At 50.1% G+C, this 19,090-nt stretch overlaps 1 protein-coding gene across 1 annotated transcript in view; it reads left to right on the top strand.

Annotated features, from left to right (window-relative positions):
• The first annotated feature begins 2,711 nt into the window (after positions 1 to 2,711).
• Positions 2,712 to 19,090, top strand: part of SETDB2 (SET domain bifurcated histone lysine methyltransferase 2) — a 60,486-nt gene continuing 44,107 nt past the window's right edge. The window contains exons 1-8 of the mRNA XM_054162921.1: positions 2,712 to 2,835; positions 4,677 to 4,736; positions 6,355 to 6,477; positions 7,846 to 7,902; positions 8,614 to 8,698; positions 9,745 to 10,311; positions 11,037 to 11,156; positions 13,677 to 13,859. Of these exons, the coding sequence (XP_054018896.1) occupies positions 2,820 to 2,835; positions 4,677 to 4,736; positions 6,355 to 6,477; positions 7,846 to 7,902; positions 8,614 to 8,698; positions 9,745 to 10,311; positions 11,037 to 11,156; positions 13,677 to 13,859 (1,211 nt within the window). The 5' untranslated portion in view covers positions 2,712 to 2,819. The remainder of the gene's footprint in view (positions 2,836 to 4,676; positions 4,737 to 6,354; positions 6,478 to 7,845; positions 7,903 to 8,613; positions 8,699 to 9,744; positions 10,312 to 11,036; positions 11,157 to 13,676; positions 13,860 to 19,090) is intronic.

The raw sequence follows: 19,090 nt of genomic DNA on the forward strand, positions 1-19,090 counted from the left end.
GCCCCAGCCTGTTCAGTATCTTTATTGATGACCTGGACGAGGGGATTGAGTCCATCAGCAGTAAATTTGCAGATGACACCAGGCTGGAGGCAGGAATTGATCTGTTAGAGGGTAGGAGAGGCTCTGCAGAGGGACCTCAACAGGCTGGAGAGGTGGGCAGAGTCCAAGGGCAGGAGATTGAACACATCCAAGTGCCAGGTTCTGCACATTGGCCACAGCAACCCCAGGCAGAGCTACAGGCTGGGGTCAGAGTGGCTGGAGAGCAGCCAGGCAGAAAGGGACCTGGGGATGCTGGTTGATATGTCCTGAACATGAGGCAGCAGTGTGCCCAGGTGGCCAAGAAGGCCAATGGCATCCTGGCTTGCATCAGGAACAGTGTGGCCAGCAGGAGCAGGGATGTCACTATGCCCCTGTACTCAGCACTGGTTAGGCCACACCTTGAGTCCTGTGTCCAGTTCTGGGCTACTCAGGTTAGGAAAGATGTTGAGTTGCTGGAAGGTGTCCAGAGAAGGGCAACAAAGCTGGGGAGGGGTTTGGAGCACAGCCCTGTGAGGAGAGGCTGAGGGAGCTGGGGTTGCTTAGCCTGGAGAAGAGGAGGCTCAGGGGAGACCTTCTTGCTCTCTCCAACTCCCTGAAGGGAGGTTGTAGCGAGGTGGGGGTTGGTCTCGTCTCCCAGGCAACCAGCACCAGAACAAGAGGACACAGTCTCAAGCTGTGCCAGGGGAGGTTTAGGCTGGATGTTAGGAAGAGTCACTGATGGAGTCACTGTCACTGGAGGTATTTAGGAGGAGACTGGATGGGGTGCTTGGTGCCATGGTTTAGTTGAATAGATGGTGTTGGGTTATAGGTTGGACATGACGATCTCTGAGGTCTCCTCCAACCTGGTTTATTCTATTCTAATTCTGCATACCAGTAATGCACAGCCACCCTGTTCCCACTACTGTTAGATGTCTTTTCTCTCTCGAGTTAGGCAGTGCTCATGGGCTAAGCAGTGCACTTCAGACAGGCAGCAATGTAAGCATGCTTACAAAAACATTTAAGAGGTTTTATAAAGTGCAAAGCAGATGGACATCAAAATCTTTAGGAGGATCTAGGGTCTGACCAGGGCTCTAAGCCATGTAAACACAGCATTCCTCCATAGCTAAATCTAACCTCCAAATATCTTAACTTGCTGGCCTGAAACAAGAGGATCAAATGCCTCTCAGTAACGTTTATTCTACCCTGTCCCCCATCTCCGTGCTCAGCCCCACCGAGCTCAACCAGCTCCCAGGACCCCTTTACCTTAGACAACTTTCCTACAGGGGCCTAGGGACTGCCTAGCCTCTATGCCAGCTGTGGGAAGCCCCACAGGTGTGGGGAAGCAGCGCGGGTTGCCTCACTCTGCACCTACCCCAAGCTACACACTAACACCGCATCCCCTAGTACCTCAGGCCAGGTAGGCCCCACCAGGCCCCGAACAGCCGCCGGGCTATTCCTGCAGCCTAACACCCACTCTAGCAGGCCAGCTGCCTAACCCGGACCTTGCTCCTCGCCCTCCCCGACCGGGCAGTGCTGTGCAGCAGCACTCCCACAGTCCCCAAGCCGTACGGGGGTGACCACCGCCACCGAGGGGCTTACGGCCGCGCCTGCGCCCCCGCACGGCAGAGGCAGCTGGCGCCTCCCGCCCTCCCCCGCGCCCGCACTGCCTCCCCTGCGCCACACCCACCCCGTCCCCGCTCGAGCGCAGCCCCATTGGCCAGCGCCGCGCGTAGCGCCCCCCCACCGCAGCCAATAGCAACAAAGAACGGCGTTGCGTCCTTACGTAACGACCCACCTCCTGCGTACAGCCATTCGCTTCCTGCGGCCCGGCCCCGCCTTGAGCATAGATAGGAGAAAGACCCTGGCGTAGTTGTAACTCGAAAGGTTCGTCGTCCAATCAATAAGGATTCGCCTGCCTGCGGTGCCTACCAGGGGCTCCTGTGCCGCAGGGGCGGGCCGCAGTCTGTGCGCATGTGCTCTCGCCCTCGCCCGGCGTGGAGAGAAGGCGGAGGGCTGGCCTCGCTGGTGGTGGGGCCGCGCCCCCTGGCGGCCACCAGCGCTGGTGCAGCGTGCGGTCGCGGCCGCGGAGCGCGCTTGGGTGCGCGGGGGAGCGCGGCGCGGCCGGGCCTGGCCCTGCGACGCCCACAGGTACCGTTAAACGGGGCTCGGGGGCGAACGAGGAAGAGGGCGGCCGGCAGGGCTTTGCTGTGGCCGCGCCGTCACCCAGCAAGGCTCTCTGGCTTTGTGGTGGTGAATAATGCCGGGTGCGGAGCTGTGTGGGAGCTGTCACCCGACGGGAGGGAGCGTCCCGACCGCCCCTAGGCCGTAGCCCATTGATCTCTCCAGCCCGGGAAGCACACCCCTGAGAGAACAGGGAGGGAGGGAGCGAGGGGGTCGTGTCGCTCTTTGTCGGCGCCGCATGACTTTAATTTTTCTCTCAGTCTCTAGGTCAGATGAGAGATGTTGGCTAGAGGCGGCAGGAAGGTGCTAGGGCGAGGCCTCGAGTAGTGTGCGAGTGTCCCAGAGCGAGCCCAGGGTGGCCCCTGACCCGAGGCTCGCCCCCACGAGAGGCTCTTCCCCGCCGCAGGTGCACTGCATGTCCGCCGCGAGCAAGCCGCTGTCCGCCGCTGCGGCGCTCCCGGCCTGACCGGCGGCCCGGCTCCGGTCTCCAGGCCCCCGCCCTGAGCCCGCGGTGCTGCTGGAGGACGGGGAGAACAACGCACCGTTGCCGACCTGAGCTGGACTCGGCTCTAGCGATACTTCAGGGAGTGTGACAGCCCTGCAGGCAGCCGCCTCAGAAGATGGAAGAGAAAAGAAGTAAGCTTCAAAAAAGCTTGACTGTTTTGAGCAGTCATTAGGCAGATCTTAGTATCATAGTATCAGGGTTTGAAGGGACCACAGGGATCAGCCAGTTCCAACCCCCCTGCCATGGGCAGGGGCACCCCACACTAGATCAGGCTGGCCAGAGCCTCATCCAGCCTGGGCTTAAACACCTCCAGGGACAGGGCCCCAACCACCTCCCTGGACAACCCATTCCAGGGCTTCACCACTCTCCTGGGGAAGAACTTCCTCCTCACCTCCAGCCTGAATCTCCCCACCTCCAGCTTCATTCCATTCCCCCTAGTCCTATCACTCCCTGACATCCTGAGCAGTCCCTCCCCAGCCTTCTTGTAGTCCCCTTCAGCTACTGGAAGGCCACAATGAGGTCACCTGGGAGCCTTCTCTTCTCCAGACTGAACAGCCCCAACTCCTTCAGTCTGTCCTCACAGGAGAGGTGCTCCAGCCCTCTGCTCATCCTCGTGGCCCTTCTCTGAACACCTTCCAGCACCTCCAGATCCCTCTTGGAATAGGGGCTTCTTGTTGAGAAACTTCTCTAAGCATCCACAGTTTCCATTTAACCTCTTTTCCCAGTCAATCAAATGAAATTTCTGGGAAGAGTTTTTTCAGTTGCAGAGTAAGGAGCTAGCTTTAGAAGTCAGGTGTGCTTTGCCTCTGCTGTGAGGGGTGGCAGTCAGAAGTTGGCTGTTTCCCACGTTGTCAAGGAGTGCTGCCTTATATCACCAGAGTGCTGTTAGAGTGGAGATGACTTGCTTTAGCTTGCATTTGTTGAGAAGCAGATTCAGTAGTTTGTTTATTTTTTTTACCTTGTTTACCTAAAAAGCCTTCATTTTTTTTCCTACATAAATCAGTTTTATTCCTGGTACTGCTGTACTGACAGCTTTAAAAATAAAAAGAAGAGGAATCATAGAATCAATAAGGTTGGGAAAGACCTCAGAGATCAGCCAGTCCAACCTAGCACCCAACACCTCATGACTAACTAAACCATGGCTTCAAGTGCCACATCCAATCCTGGTTTTGAACACCTCCAGGGATAGGTTGGACTTGATGATCTCAGAGGTCTTTTCCAACCTGGTTAATTCTAATTCATCCAGACACTTCTGAAACACCTCCAGGGATGGTGACTCCACCACCTCCCTGGGCAGCACATCCCAATGGCCAATCTCTCTTTCTGGGAAGAACTTCTTCCTCTCCTTGAGCCTAAACCTCCCCTGGTGCAACTTGAGACTGCTACATAATAGGCAGTGAAAAATATGTAGGATCAGCTGAAAATGCTGGAAACTATGGCTTCATCTCCTGAGAGTTCCATACTTGAGGAATAATAAGAAATGTCCTCTGCAAATACAACTTCCTTACATGGCTTATTTCATTTGAGTGATTTTTAGCTAGGTCTGGAGGAGACATGGGAGGACAATGGAATGAAGCTGGAGGTGGGGAGATTGAGGCTGGAGGTGAGGAGGAAGTTCTTCCCCAGGAGAGTGGTGAAGCCCTGGAATGGGTTGTCCAGGGAGGTGGTTGGGGCCCCATCCCTGGAGGTGTTTAAGCCCAGGCTGGATGAGGCTCTGGCCAGCCTGATCTAGTGTGGGGTGTCCCTGCCCATGGCAGGGGGGTTGGAACTAGATGATCCTTGTGTTCCCTTCCAACCCTGACTGATTCTATGATGGTACAATGACTCTTGGAAAGGAGGATGACAGTTTTCTCAGGCTGTGCTCAGTGATGGCTGCTGTAGTATTTACTCATATACAGTTTGGAACAATAAGTAGCTACAACCAGTTTTCATTTCTCACCTGACCTCTTGCTTTCCATGGTCATTCTTGCAGCACTGTGGGACTATTTGGAAGTGGAGGACCTTGCCCATTCCAGGGAGGACAGGATTGAAGGTATGAATAGAATAGAATAGAATTAACCAGGTTGGAAGAGACCTTCAAGATCATCAAGTCCAACCTGTCACCCAACACCATCTGATCAACTAGTACAGTGTGGATTTATGGAGGGAAAGGGGAAGGCAGTATGTATTTTTGGCACCACTTCTGGTGTGAAAATGATAACCAGAAGACAACAGTTGTGCCTTGCTTGGCTGATGCATATGTAAGATGTTAGCCAGCAGCACTACAGACCCTTTATAGGAAACACCCAAGGATTTTTTTCTGGTAGTTGGCCTGAGGAGCCCTGTATCTGCTTATTCCCCTCCTCCTGACTGGGGTGGGCAGGAGCAGCATTAACAGTGTGGAGATTGGTGATGTGGACACCTGTCTGTCCTGAAATGAGAATTAAATGATGGACTTCATGTGCCACCTTTGCTTCTCCAGGCCAAACCAAGTTTTTGCTTCTAGAGTTTTGGGGCACTGCAGCATGGAGATTGGGGAAGCAGTTCCAAGGTGAATGAGCAGTTTGATCACTACATGTAGTGTGGCATATGTTTTATTTCCATTTAGAGTAGAGTAGAATTAACCAGGTTGGAAAAGACCTTTGAGATCATCGAGTCCAACCTATCACCCAACACCACCTAATCAACTAAACCATGGCACCAAGTGCCTCATTCAGGCTATTCTTAAACACCTCCAGGGATGGTGACTCCACCACCTCCCTGGGCAGCACATTCCAATGGCCAAGCTCTCTTTCTGGGAAGGACTTCTTCCTCACATCCAGCCTAAACCTCCCCTGGCACAGATTGAGACTGTGTCCTCCTGTTCTGGTGCTGGTTGCCTGGGAGAAGAGACCAACCCCCACCTGCCTACAACCTCCCTTTGGGCAGTTTTAGACAGCAAGGAGGTCTCCCCTGAGCCTCCTTCAGGCTAAGCAACCCCAGCTCCCTCAGCCTCTCCTCACAGGGCTGTGCTCCAGACCCCTCCCCAGCTTTGTTGCCCTTCTCTGGACACCTTCCAGCAACTCAACATCTTTCCTAAACTGAGGGGCCCAGAACTGGACACAGGACTCAAGGTGTGGCCTAACCAGTGCTGAGTACAGGGGCATAGTGACCTCCCTCCTGATGCTGGCCACACTGTTCCTGATGCAAGCCAGGATGCCATTGGCCTTCTTGGCCACCAGGGCACACTGCTGGCTCATGTTCAGCTCCTGACAACCAGTACCCCCAGGTCCCTTTCTGGCTGGCTGCTCTCCAGCCACTCTGACCCCAGCCTGTAGCTCTGCATGGGGTTGCTGTGGCCAATGTGCAGAACCTGGCACTTGGATGTGTTCAGCCTCCTGCCCTTGGACTCTGCCCATCTGTCCAGCCTGGCCAGGTCCCTCTGCAGAGCCTCTCTACCCTCCAGCAGATCAACTCCTGCCCCCAGCCTGGTGTCATCTGCAAACTTACTGATGATGGACTCAATGCCCTTCATCCAGGTCATCATTACAGATAGTAAAGAGCATGGGGCCCAGCACTGATCCCTGGGGGAACTTTCAGTATTGCTTTTTCAAGAGGTTAGCTAGGAGCTGCTTGTGGGTGTAGATTCCCTGGAAGCTGCATGGACTTGTAAACAGCAATTTGCATTACAGGTAATCTGAAGACCTTTTGGACACAGCTGGGGGATAGAAGAGTGGACATCATATTTGAACAGGTGCAAAATGTGCTGCTGTTGCTGAAGCAAAAGATCAAGAATGGAACTGCCACACACCAAGGTTTGAAATCCTTGTAATGGTTATGCTGGACTGCAAGGCATCTGTGGCCTGCTGTGTATTGGGCTGGCTGATAACTGCCACAGTTCAGATCTCTCCAAATTTAGTTTATGTGGTAGTTGGCATTTTAAAGCACTTTAAAAAATATAGCTACTGTACAATCATAGAATCAATAAGCTTGGAAAAGACCTCAGAGATCATCAAGTCCAACCTGTCACCCAACACCATCTCATCAACTAAACCATGGCACCAACTGCCTCATCCAGTCTCCTCTTAAACACCTCCAGGGATGGGGACTCCACCACCTCCCTGGGCAGCACATCCCAATGGCCAATCTCTCTTGCTGGGAAGAACTTTCTTCTCACCTTGAGCCTAAAAGGTGCATGATGAAAACTCTAATATTAGTCCTTAAAAACACTGATTGGGGTGTGCTTTGCCATTTTCTCATTTTACCTAGGCACTTTGTCAAACAGTGTGGCTCTTAAGCAAATGAAACTGAAATGCTTGTTCATAAGTACTGAAAGCTCTGCAGTGCCTGGTATTTGGTTTGTCACCAGAAGTTTCAGCCTTGCAGGGTGAGAGCAGTGAACAGAATGGGTTTGGGGTGGGATTATAGTCATATAAGTAGCATTTAATGCTGGAGACTGATCTAAATTGAAGCATTAGGAGCAGCAGACACGCTGGAGGGAAGGGATGGAGTCACCATCACTGGAGGTGTTTAGGAAGAGCTTGGATGAGGCACTTGGTGCCATGGTTTAGTTGATTACATGGGGTTGGGTGATAGGTTGGACTTGATGGTCTCTAAGGTCTTTTCCAACCAAGCTGATCCCATCCCATCCCATCCCATCCCATCCCATCCCATCCCATCCCATCCCATCCCATCCCATCCCCCCATGCAAGGTTGGTCTCTTTATGTTCATGCTATCTGAAGGCCATTTCTACCAGTGGCAGTAGCATTAATTTGGTCTGCCAAGATCCAGCCCTTCTTAGGTGGAAGATGACTGATCTGATGTCAGTGGAAAGAGAGACATTTACCCTGAGTTGTGTCCAGGTGTTGCTGTCACTGGAGGCTGCTGCTTTGGGTGTGTTTGGAACCATTCCAGCAGCTTTCCAAAAGGTGGAGGATCTCCAATGCTGATTTGTGACTACCAACAGGAGTTGTAAGTTTGTTGTAATTTGTAGATGTGTCTGTTAAGGACTCTGGTGCAAAAGGTTTCCAGTGGTTTCAGTCTTGCAGTGCTCCAGGTTGGCATACCAAGGAACCAAGCATCTCTGGAGGACTTGCACTTTGTTTTCCCTGTTGCCATTGTCCCTGTTATCTTAAATTACACTTCATCTCTCTTTTGTTTTGGGTTTTTTTTCTTTGCATAGAGTGCTGGCAGGCCTGGACACTGGTGAATGAAGCTAATCTGGGTGATCTCTTCAATGGTATGTGCATCTCCATTTGATTTATTTGGTGCATGGATTTAATTTGCCATGTTTTACTCACCAGGAGCTTATTTCCTTTCACTGAACTCACTAAAATGGATCTAAGAAGCCTGTTAGCATTACAAGGTAAAAAAAATGTAATGATTAGGTCCCTCAGGTGCTGGACTGTGGACTCTCACCTGGGAAGAGAGTTTGAACTAGTAAGCAGAGTAGTCTGGTGTGTGGCTCCACTAGCTGTAATACCCTGACATCATTTTACCTCAGATAATGAGGAGGAATCTGCGTGTGTTTCAAATGCTTGTCTGTCTCCATGCACATGAAGGATTTCCCTGTGCAAATCTCCTGGTGGTCTGTGAAAACAGCAAACCTCCCTGATGCATCTCTGCATGGTCAAGTTTGTCAGTGCACACCTGAATTTACCCTCTTGGGGGAAGGGGAAGGAAAGGAAGAATTGGAGCCAAAGTGCAAGAGCGTGTGTTATGTGTCAGCTAGTCACTCACCTATATGCAAGCACCTGACTTGAGTGTGAGTTACAAAAAGCAGCTTCTCTTTTTAGTGGACACTTGCTAGCATGCCCTTCATTAACTCTAGTTCATAGCAAGTCACTGGGTTGAAGGCATTTTGGCAGTTACCTCTTTAGTAACTCTGAAGCTCCATTACAAACTGCAACCTGGGTTGCTGAAGTTTTTTCTTCCATTCATTTCTTTTCAGTCAGTGATGTGTTTGATGAAGATGGCATAGAGGCACAGCATCTCACAGGGGACAACACTGCACACTCTGCTGAAGGTTCTCATAGGTCAGTGCATCTCACAGTTTCTTCCAGTTCTTTGTTTGACATTCATTCTTAGAATCATACAATCAATTATGTTGGAAAAGACCTCAGAGATGATCAAGTCCAACCTAGCACCCAACACCTCAGGACTAACTAAACCATGGCTTCAAAGTGCCACATCCAGTCCCCTCTTGAACACCTCCAGGGACAGTGACTCCACCTCCCTGGGCAGCACATTCCAATGGCCAATCACTCTGGGAAGAACTTTCTCCTCACTTCAAGCCTAAACCTCCCCTGGCATAGCTTGAGACTGTGTCCTCTTGTTCTAGTGCTGGTTAGCTGGGAGAAGAGACCAACCCCCACCTGGCTACAACCTCCCTTCAGGGAGTTGTAGAGAGCAATGAGGTCTCCCCTGAGCCTCCTCTTCTGCAGGCTAAGCAACCCCAGCTCCCTCAGCCCCTCCTCATAGGGCTGTGCTCCAACCCTTACTGCTGGTCTCTTCTCCCAGGCAACCAGCACCAGAACAAGAGGACACAGTCTCAAGCTGTGCCATGGGGGTGGTTTAGGCTGGATGTTAGGAAGAAATTCTTCCCAGAAAGTGTGATTTGCCATTGGAATGTGCTGCCCAGGGAGGTGGTGGAGTCACCATCACTGGAGGTGTTTAAGAAGAGACTGGATGGGGCACTTGGTGCCATGGGTTAGTTGATTAGATGGTGTTGGGTGATAGGTTGGACTTGATGATCTCAAAGGTCTTTTCCAACCTGTCCTGTCCTATCCTATTCTGTCCTGTCCTATCCTATTCTGTCCTGTCCTATCCTACTCTGTCCTGTCCTATCCTACCCTGTCCTATTGTATCCTGTCCTGTCCTACCCTATGCTACTCTAACACATGCAAGCAGTTACTCAGTGAAACCCTTGGCCTTCTGGCAATGGGCTGTTTCTTTCCTGTGCTAATAACATTGAACCACTAAAAGCCTGAGTGTTTTGCTGCTTATCTAAGAGGCTGCTATTTTTTTTTCATGACTGACTTCCTCACCTTCTTAATTGCATTTCTTTCTTCATTCCCAACAGCAGAAAGGAGGAGATGGCAAAAGCAGATCCCGGGAGCGAAGAAGAGCCTGGTAAACCGCAGGATTCCCCTTCGAACCTGTCGTACCGGAACCATCAGTGCTCCAGAGCCTGTCTGGCCAGCAGGGCAGCAGGCTCCTTCAAGGGGGAGAACCCCCTGCAGATCCCCATGCTGTGTGCCTTTCAGAGGCGCCACGCCAAGGCAGACTGCCTCTCCAAACCCCTGGACGTCACCTACAAAGCCCCCTGCGGCCGCAGCCTGAGGAGCTTCGGGGAGGTGCGCAATTACTTGTTCCAGACAGGCTGCAACTTCCTGTTCGTCGATCACTTCTCCTTCAACACCTACGTACTGCTGGGCAGGAGCGCCGGGAGCCCCGAGCCCCTGGTCTTTGAGTTTGACATCAGCAACGGGGCTGAGGTTGTGCCCATTTCCTTCTCCAACGACCTGGACCGCGCCAGGTTGCCCTACTTCAAGTACCGGCGGGCCTCCTGGCCGCGCGGGTACTGCCTCAACAACCTCTCCAGCGTGTTTCTGGCTTCGTGCAACTGCACAGATGGCTGCATTGATAGGTAGGTGGATGAAGCTGACCCCAGACAGAGTGATGCGTGGTGCCTGGATAGCAGGGTGGTGGTGTTGGCACAGGGGTGCACAGTGCCAAATAACAACAGACCAATAGAATACAATAGCATTAACCAGGTTGGGAAAGACCTCAGAGATCATCCAGTCCAACCCATCACCCAACAGCATCTGATCAACTCAACCATGGCACCAAGGGCCTCGCTGGAGCTGTTTAGGAAGAGACTGTTGTACTTCAGACATCTGGATCTATCTACCTTTTAAGGAGCTTGATGGAAGAATGAGGTTGGGGTGGTGTGGTGGGTTGAAGTTTCCCCACAGCATTAACTTTGCCAGACCAACTCAGTTAGGAGCAAATGAAGCTGTATTTACAGGCAAAATCTACACTCTGCAATGGAATGCAATGGCCATGTACAAAATACACAGGATTTACAATATTCACAGATATCTACAGTTAACAAACAGTACAAGGACTCCCCTGACCAAGGCCCAGGGGAAGCTTCTCCCTCCCTTACCCCCCTGTACAAAAGGGACAAGAGAAAGGAGCAGAGAAGTTAGACTTAGCCAAGGCCAGCCAAAAGCACGCAGGTTATCCCTCCTGAGCAAAGCAAAAGCAGCCAGAGATCAGAAGAGAAGAGAAAAGGGAAGAACTGTTATGGTACAGCTCCTCTTATTCCAGATACTTACCCAATGAATTTGTTTCACTGTTACTTTCCAGGTCAAAATGTGCATGCCTACAGCTAACTGCAAGAGGCTGTAGTAAAATTTCTCTACCTCCAAGCAGTAAAACATCCCAGGGATACAGTTACAAAAGACTGGAGGGACCTGTGCCTTCTGGGTAAGAAAGACCAAGCTATTAACTGTCATTTATATGCTCTTATTTTACTCCTGTAGTGTTAAGTGCTACAGGCCTAACCCCCTTCCCCAGTTTCTGGATTACTGAAACTCTTCCAACCTGTTCCTCTGTTCTCCTCTGTTCTCCTCTGTTCTCCTCTGTTCTCCTCTGTTCTCCTCTGTTCTCCTCTGTTCTCCTCTGTTCTCCTCTGTTCTCCTCTGTTCTCCTCTGTTCTCCTCTGTTCTCCTCTGTTCTCCTCTGTTCTCCTCTGTTCTCCTCTGTTCTCCTCTGTTCTCCTCTGTTCTCCTCTGTTCTCCTCTGTTCTCCTCTGTTCTCCTCTGTTCTCCTCTGTTCTCCTCTGTTCTCCTCTGTTCTCCTCTGTTCTCCTCTGTTCTCCTCTGTTCTCCTCTGTTCTCCTCTGTTCTCCTCTGTTCTCCTCTGTTCTCCTCTGTTCTCCTCTGTTCTCCTCTGTTCTCCTCTGTTCTCCTCTGTTCTCCTCTGTTCTCCTCTGTTCTCCTCTGTTCTCCTCTGTTCTCCTCTGTTCTCCTCTGTTCTCCTCTGTTCTCCTCTGTTCTCCTCTGTTCTCCTCTGTTCTCCTCTGTTCTCCTCTGTTCTCCTCTGTTCTCCTCTGTTCTCCTCTGTTCTCCTCTGTTCTCCTCTGTTCTCCTCTGTTCTCCTCTGTTCTCCTCTGTTCTCCTCTGTTCTCCTCTGTTCTCCTCTGTTCTCCTCTGTTCTCCTCTGTTCTCCTCTGTTCTCCTCTGTTCTCCTCTGTTCTCCTCTGTTCTCCTCTGTTCTCCTCTGTTCTCCTCTGTTCTCCTCTGTTCTCCTCTGTTCTCCTCTGTTCTCCTCTGTTCTCCTCTGTTCTCCTCTGTTCTCCTCTGTTCTCCTCTGTTCTCCTCTGTTCTCCTCTGTTCTCCTCTGTTCTCCTCTGTTCTCCTCTGTTCTCCTCTGTTCTCCTCTGTTCTCCTCTGTTCTCCTCTGTTCTCCTCTGTTCTCCTCTGTTCTCCTCTGTTCTCCTCTGTTCTTTGTGACAATTTTACTGACAGGGCAGGGTGATAAAGAATAATGCATGTGACTTGATTAAGGGGAGGAAAAAACATGCTTTTGTACTGCAGCTTGTTTCAAGGTCCAGGAACAGTGTGAAGAGTAATACAGTTGATGCAGGAGCTCTGGCTGTATCTGGCCCCTGTACTCATTGGTTCTGGCATGCAAAAGGAAGAAGGGAGAGGGCAAGGAAGCCTGCCACAAGGGAAGGTCATCTCTCATAAGACCATCACAGTGTATATCAACCAGAGAAGTGGGTAGCAGTAGCCACCCTTGAGTTTTGCCCTGTATCTTGTCCACTCATTTTCTCTGTGGGACCAGAGTCCCACAGAAGTATCTGCCAGCTGCTGTTGCCAGGCTTGGTGATGTGAGTTTCTTCTGAGAATCTCCAAAGCCATCCCAGTGCTGCAAGTGTGCCCTTTCCCTTTTTCCTTTCTCATGGATTAATGTGTGGCCTAGGGAAGGTGCCAAAAACCTTCAGATAGAATAGAATAGACCAGGTTGGAAGAGATCTTCAAGATCATTGCATCCACCCTACCTAATCAACTAAACCATGCAACCAAGCACCCCATCAAGTCTCCTCCTAAACGCCTCCAGTGATGGTGACTCCACCACCTCCCTGGGCAGCACATTCCAATGGGCAATCACTCTCTCTGTGTAGAACTTCCTCCTAACCTCCAGCCTAAACCTCCCCTGGTGCAGCTTGAGACTGTGTCCTCTTGTTCTGGTGCTGGTTGCCTGGGAGGAGAGACCAACCCCCACCTGGCTACAACCTCCCTTCAGGGAGTTGTAGACAGCAAGAAGGTCTCTCCTGAGCCTCCTCCTCTCCAGGCTAAGCAACCCCAGCTCCCTCAGCCTCTCCTTATAGGGCTTGTGTTCCAAGCCCCTCACCAACCTTGTTGCTCTCCTCTGGACACGTTCCAGCAAGTCAGCATCTGTGTGAGGTAGCTTTCTGCAGTAGCCAAGGGCTGAACCTTGGATTTTAGGAGCCTCTTTCAGTCCCTCGTCACTGTGTGGTGTTTATGGTTGGCATACAGAATTAAAGCTGCTAATGAAACTAGAAGCAAACAGTGGGGGGAGGGGAGGGAAAGGCACAATTGTGAGTTGTTGTAGAAATATTTTGTTCAATGCAGAACTGATGACAGCTGCAGGGAGGCCCAGGCAGAACACAGGCTGCCTTGGCTAAAATCTGTTCCAGGGTAGAATGAGGTACTGCCATGGATTTCTGCACCTTTGACTGACTCATGGAAAACAGAAAGGTGGCATTTGTATTTTCTTGCCTGCATACACCAAAATCAGGCTGATAGGCTCATAAGATTGAGGAGCCAGTAGTCAAGAATACCATGAGACTCAGAGCCAGTGTCTTTATCTTCCCCAGTCATCTGCTTCATTAATGCTCTGGAAGGAAAGTACTAATGGCAAATTTGGTTTGGGAATGCATTCTTTGACACTGTGTTTTGTTTTGCTGCTTCTTGACAGAATTTATGAGTGTAGTGTGTTGTGTGGGTGTGACAAGATGATGTGTCAGAACAGAGTTGTGCAGCATGGCATTCAAGTCAGGTTGCAAGTGTTCAACACAGAGAAGAAAGGCTGGGGCGTCCGCTGCCTAGATGACATCGACAAGGGGACCTTTGTTTGTACTTACTCAGGTAACAGAAGGTGAAGGTGTATATATAATGCTCCCTCTCCTGTGGCCTGTGCCCTGAATTATCATAGTACCATAGTATCAGTCAGGGTTGGAAGGGACCACAAGGATCCAACCACAGTTCCAACCCCCCTGCCATGGGCAGGGACACCCCACACTAGATCAGCCTGGCCAGAGCCTCATCCAGCCTGGGCTTAAACACCTCCAGGGATGGGGCCCCAACCACCTCCCTGGACAACCCATTCCAGGGCTTCACCACTCTCATGGGGAAGAACTTCCTCCTCACCTCCAGCCTGAATCTCCCCACCTCCAGCTTCATTCCATTCCCCCTAGTCCTATCACTACCTGAGATCCTGAGCAGTCCCTCCCCAGCCTTCTTGTAGCCCCCTTCAGATCCTGGAAAGCCACAATGAGGTCACCTGGGAGCCTTCTCTTCTCCAGACTGAACAGCCCCAACTCCTTCAGTCTGTCCTCACAGGAGAGGTGCTCCAGCCCTCTGCTCATCATCGTGGCCCTTCTCTGGACACCTTCCAGCACCTCCAGATCCCTCTTGGAATAGGGGCTCCAGAACTGGAGGCAGGACTCCAGGTGGGGTCTCAGCAGAGCTGAGCAGAGGGGGAGAATCCCCTCCCTTGCCCTGCTGGCCACACTTCTCTTGCTGCAGCCCAGGCTCTGGCTGGCTTTCCAGGCTGCAAGTGCACACTGAGAGCTCCTGGTGAGCTTCTCCTCCCCCAGCACCCCCAAGGCTCTCTCCTCAGGGCTGCTTTCCAGCCAGTCCCTGCCCAGCCTGGATTTGTGCCTGGGATTGCCTCCACCCAGCTGCAGGACCCTGCCCTTGGTGTTGTTGAACCTCCTGAGGTTGGCTTGTGCCCACCTCTCCAGCCTGTCCAGGTCCCTCTGGATGGCCTCCCTTCCCTCCAGCAAAGAGTGAAATGTAAGGGTGGAAAAGAAGTGAGTCAGTGTAACCTTAACTCCCAAGATGATCAAGCAGACAGAGAGCCTTGAAGAACTCCACAGCCTGATGGTGCCAGACAAGCAGTCAAAATGTTCTGGAGCAAAGCCTGTCTCAGACTGCTGATTTTTCCCACACAGGTTTGTGCATCCTGTGCTGGGGCTAGTCTTCCTTCAGTGTAAGCCTCTTCTTATTTTGCTTTCCCAAATAATGTTCTTGTGTTTCTCACAGTGTAAGTCTGGGGTGCTGTGGTGGGTATCACCCATCTTAGCAAACAAACAAACAAGCCTTTTGTTTCCTTCCAGGCAGAATAATGAGCAAAGCTGAAGGTCAAGTATTGGGAGACACTGCTCAAGAACTGAAAGAGAAGCATGCTGTGAATGACAGAGGCCATGGCTTTCCTTCCAAAAAAAGGAAATTTGAGGCTGGTCCTTCAGACTCTGTAACTGAGCCAGAGCAAACTGGCAAAAGTGACAGTCTTGAGAAGGAGGAGTCTTTGTCTCAGTCAGTGGATAACAAGAAAAAGTCAATCCTGTAAGTTTCCCAAAGCAAATGTAAATGTAACAAAGTCAGTAGTCTGCTGTTCTACAGAGTACTTTATAAAACTTTAGAGTAGAACTGAATGCCCTCAGCTGAGGGTGGTGTTTTTCACTTTCTCAACCTTTTTTGGTTAATTCCTGATTATTTCTTCTAGTAGAACAGAATCTTTTTGTCTCTGTATTGATTTTACTTCCTATTGATTTGACACTTGGCATTTTCTGGGAATTGTCTTCTAGAATAGAATTAACCAGGTTGGAAAAGACCTTTGAGATCATCCAGTCCAACCTAGTACCCAACACCATCTAATCAACTAAACCAGGGCACCAAGTGCCTCATCCAGGCTCTTCCTAAACACCTCCAGTGATGGTGACTCCACCACCTCCCTGGGCAGCACATTCCAATGGCCAATCTCTCTCTCTATGAAGAATTTCTTCCTCACATCCAGCCTAAACCTCCCCTGGCACAGCTTGAGGCTGTGTCCTCTTGTTCTGGTGCTGATTGCCTGGGAGAAAAGACCAACCCCCACCTGGCTACAGCCTCTTGTCAGGCACTTGTAGAGAGTAAGAAGGTCTCCCCTGAGCTTCCTCTTCTGCAGGCTAAGCAACCCCAGCTCCCTCAGCCCCTTCTCATAGGCCTTGTGCTCTGGGTGTGCTTAACCTGTTCAGGGCATTATTCACTATGCTAATTTGAAAGACAATAAAAGATACTTGAGATAAATGATTTAAAGCTACCTGACTGGTTTGATGAAGGGTTTGGTAACAAATTAACCACTAACTGTCTTACCCTTTGCTCTAAACCTCTTGTTCTTTGTAACAGATCCTTTTGTGGTAGGAGTCTTAACCTTTCCCATTAGGAGGCTGACAACAGCTCACTTTTAACCCTGTTAATTCTGCCTCAAGAAATGACAGTCCAGCTGGGCTGAGAAACCTTTGAGAGGACTGAAGGAAGGTTGTAGCCAGGTAGGGGTTGGCCTCTTCTCCCAGGCAACCACCAACAGAACAAGAGGACACAGTCTCCAGCTGTGCCAGGGGAGGTTTAGGCTGGATGTTAGGAAGAAATCCTTCACAGAAAGAGAGACTGTGCTAAGCATGATAATGGCATTCACCCACATGGGCTGCCTTTATAAGGACAGGCAGGTAAATGTCACAATTTCTTGTGGCTACTGCACCTGTTGGATTTACAGAGGGCTTTAAATCTTAAGAAAGCCTGGAAGAGTAGCATTTGTTGCTGTTATCAGTAGCCCAAAGACGACTTCTTGACACGAAGAACCATCAAGGCACGTGTTGGACATTTTATGGAGTGAGAGCTGTGGAGATGTTGCTTATTGCTAGATGTGGTACAGATGATTAGTTTCAAAGCTGCTTTTTTTTCCTACTGCACTCAGGCATAATCCAAATGAGTATGATTTTAGGTGTTTTGAGTGTATATGCCAAGCACTGTTTTCTGTCCTTCCTGAACCTTCTGCTGTGAAGGTGTGAGATTCCTTTGTGCTTGAGCTTTTTCTGTTCCTGCTGTGTGGCCTGGTCTGTTCTTTATGAGCTAGAGTGTGTGTGTTGTGAGAGTTGCCTGTGGGTCTGTCTTCTATCATTTTCTTGTGACCTTTCTGTACAGAGTTCATCCAAGCAATTCAAGTATCACAAGCAGAAGAAGCCCTGGAACTAGACGAGTTGCTTTTTGTGACCACCAGCTTGAAATGGTAGTAAGAGTAAATGGCTTTAATGTACTAATTTTTTGCTGAGTTGAATAGATATGTTAATTTTGACCTTTTGAACTTAGACATTTAAATAGTTATAATGACCTTCATGAGCTTGTGTCACACTGAGCTAAGCTGGCATGCTGGAAGCATCCATTCTCCATTATCAGTCCTTCCACATGTTCCCTGAGACCAGCACGAACTGTTCGTACAGCATTCCCCTTCTCCACCCTTCACTTACACCCCAGCCCTGGGAATCTTAAGAAACTATTCTTCCCCTTCACCCCCTGTTGTAACTAATTGCAGGGTTAGGGAGCCAGGTATTTGTCCAAAGAATAACATAGCAGGGAGAGAAGAAAATCTCAGAAGTTGGATGCATTTTTGTCATGTGGTTGGCACAGCTTGGAGAATTGAAGCTGCCCTGGGTGTGAAGTGCTGCCTCCAAACACATGCAGAGGAGGGAGATTGGGGTGAACTTACTCTGGGGGGTTTCACTGCACTTCAGAAATGCATGTGGGGTGTCCATGCTAACATTTGGCCATGCTGTCTGTTCTGGAGCTCCCATAACTTACTTGCCTTTCTGTGGTGGGACATGGGAAATCCTGCTGCATCTCCTTCTGTTAAAACTCTTTGGGCTTTGGTTCAGCAACTTACACAGTGTTAAAATGCTGGTGAAACTGTTGGCACTTAAGCACTTATTTAAATGTTCTGTTGAGAGGGGGGCTCCTTCTGGGCTTTTCTGAAGGATAATTTGAAAGTAAGGTAAATGTTGTATTTCAGTGACTGTATGAACATTTGAAGCTTGGCCACAGCCATACTTTACAGTAGGTTTGAAAATGCAACCCTGGAGCCCCCAAAGCCACTTGCTGTCCTGTGTTGACCCAGAGTTGCATACAGCAACAGCACATCACAGCCTTTTCATTGTCTTTTATTCTGTTTGAAGGAAATAGATCCAGTGGTGCACAGTGCCAGCTCAGATGAGGATAACAGTGCTCAGAGTCATCAGTCAAGCAAAGCAAAGCTAACCAGCGGAACAAAGGAAGGAAAAGAAAGTAGGTTTGCAGAGCTGTAAATACTGCACTCTTAGTACAGTTATGGCCCAGCAGGTGATGGAATTAAAATGTAGAAACTGATCTTTGGGGGGGTGCCTGTTCCCAGAGTAGAATGATGCCTACATAATGCTTAAGCTGTCTTAAGAGAGATCAGCAGAACAAAATACTGCTGCCCTGCGTAGTGCAGTGCATTAACTGGCACGGGGCACTCTTGTGTCTGGAGAGTTGATCTTGGGACATGTTTAGGCAGTCCTAGGAGCAGCTTCTCAAGTACAGTGCAACTGTGGGAAAGTCAGGCATGCAAATCTTACTGTGTCACACCCAGCAGATGTTCCAGTCAAGGAAAACTGAACAGGAGGTGATGCAGGGGTGGGAGGACCTCAAGTTGGGAGAGACAGTGTGAAACTGATCTTATTGGCACATGCATCTTGTTTCTGTCTTAATTACAAGTGTGTGATTCTCTCAAGAATTAATGTGGAGAATGGTGATTAAAAAGCTGTGTGGAGGAAATAAATCTGGTGTGGGATTTTAGAAGCCTTGGGAGACTCTGTCTCTCACCATAGGCTTGAGCAAGTGTTTTAGGCATCACAGCAAGGAATGGCCATTTGTGGGAGGGTTGAGAGAGGCCTGGAGAAGGGCAGTTGTGTTACAGGCTTGTGGATACCAAGGAAGCTGTGTACATTTTGGAGAATGAAGGGTGGGTGGATAAGAGCTCAGAGCCAAACAAAGGAAATGCTTTGGCTTTAAAATGGTGTTGGAAAAATAACTTCCATGTGCATCGACAGAATCCCATCAGCAGGAGAAGGAAGAACACCTGATAGAAGCTGGAAGAACTGAATCTGCTGAAGCAGAATGCAAAAGAAAGAGTCTGTCTCTGCAGGGTGGTGACTGTGGCAAGTCAGCTGTGCTGGATGGCAAATGGGTTGTGAGGCCATCCAAAAATGTACCCCTAAAAACTGACTGCAAAGAGGAAAATCACAGGCGGTCGAAACACGCCGCCGCTTGGGAGGA

This window comes from Dryobates pubescens, chromosome 7 (genome assembly GCF_014839835.1).
Source record: "Dryobates pubescens isolate bDryPub1 chromosome 7, bDryPub1.pri, whole genome shotgun sequence".
In the NCBI taxonomy this organism is placed as follows: Eukaryota; Metazoa; Chordata; class Aves; order Piciformes; family Picidae; genus Dryobates; species Dryobates pubescens.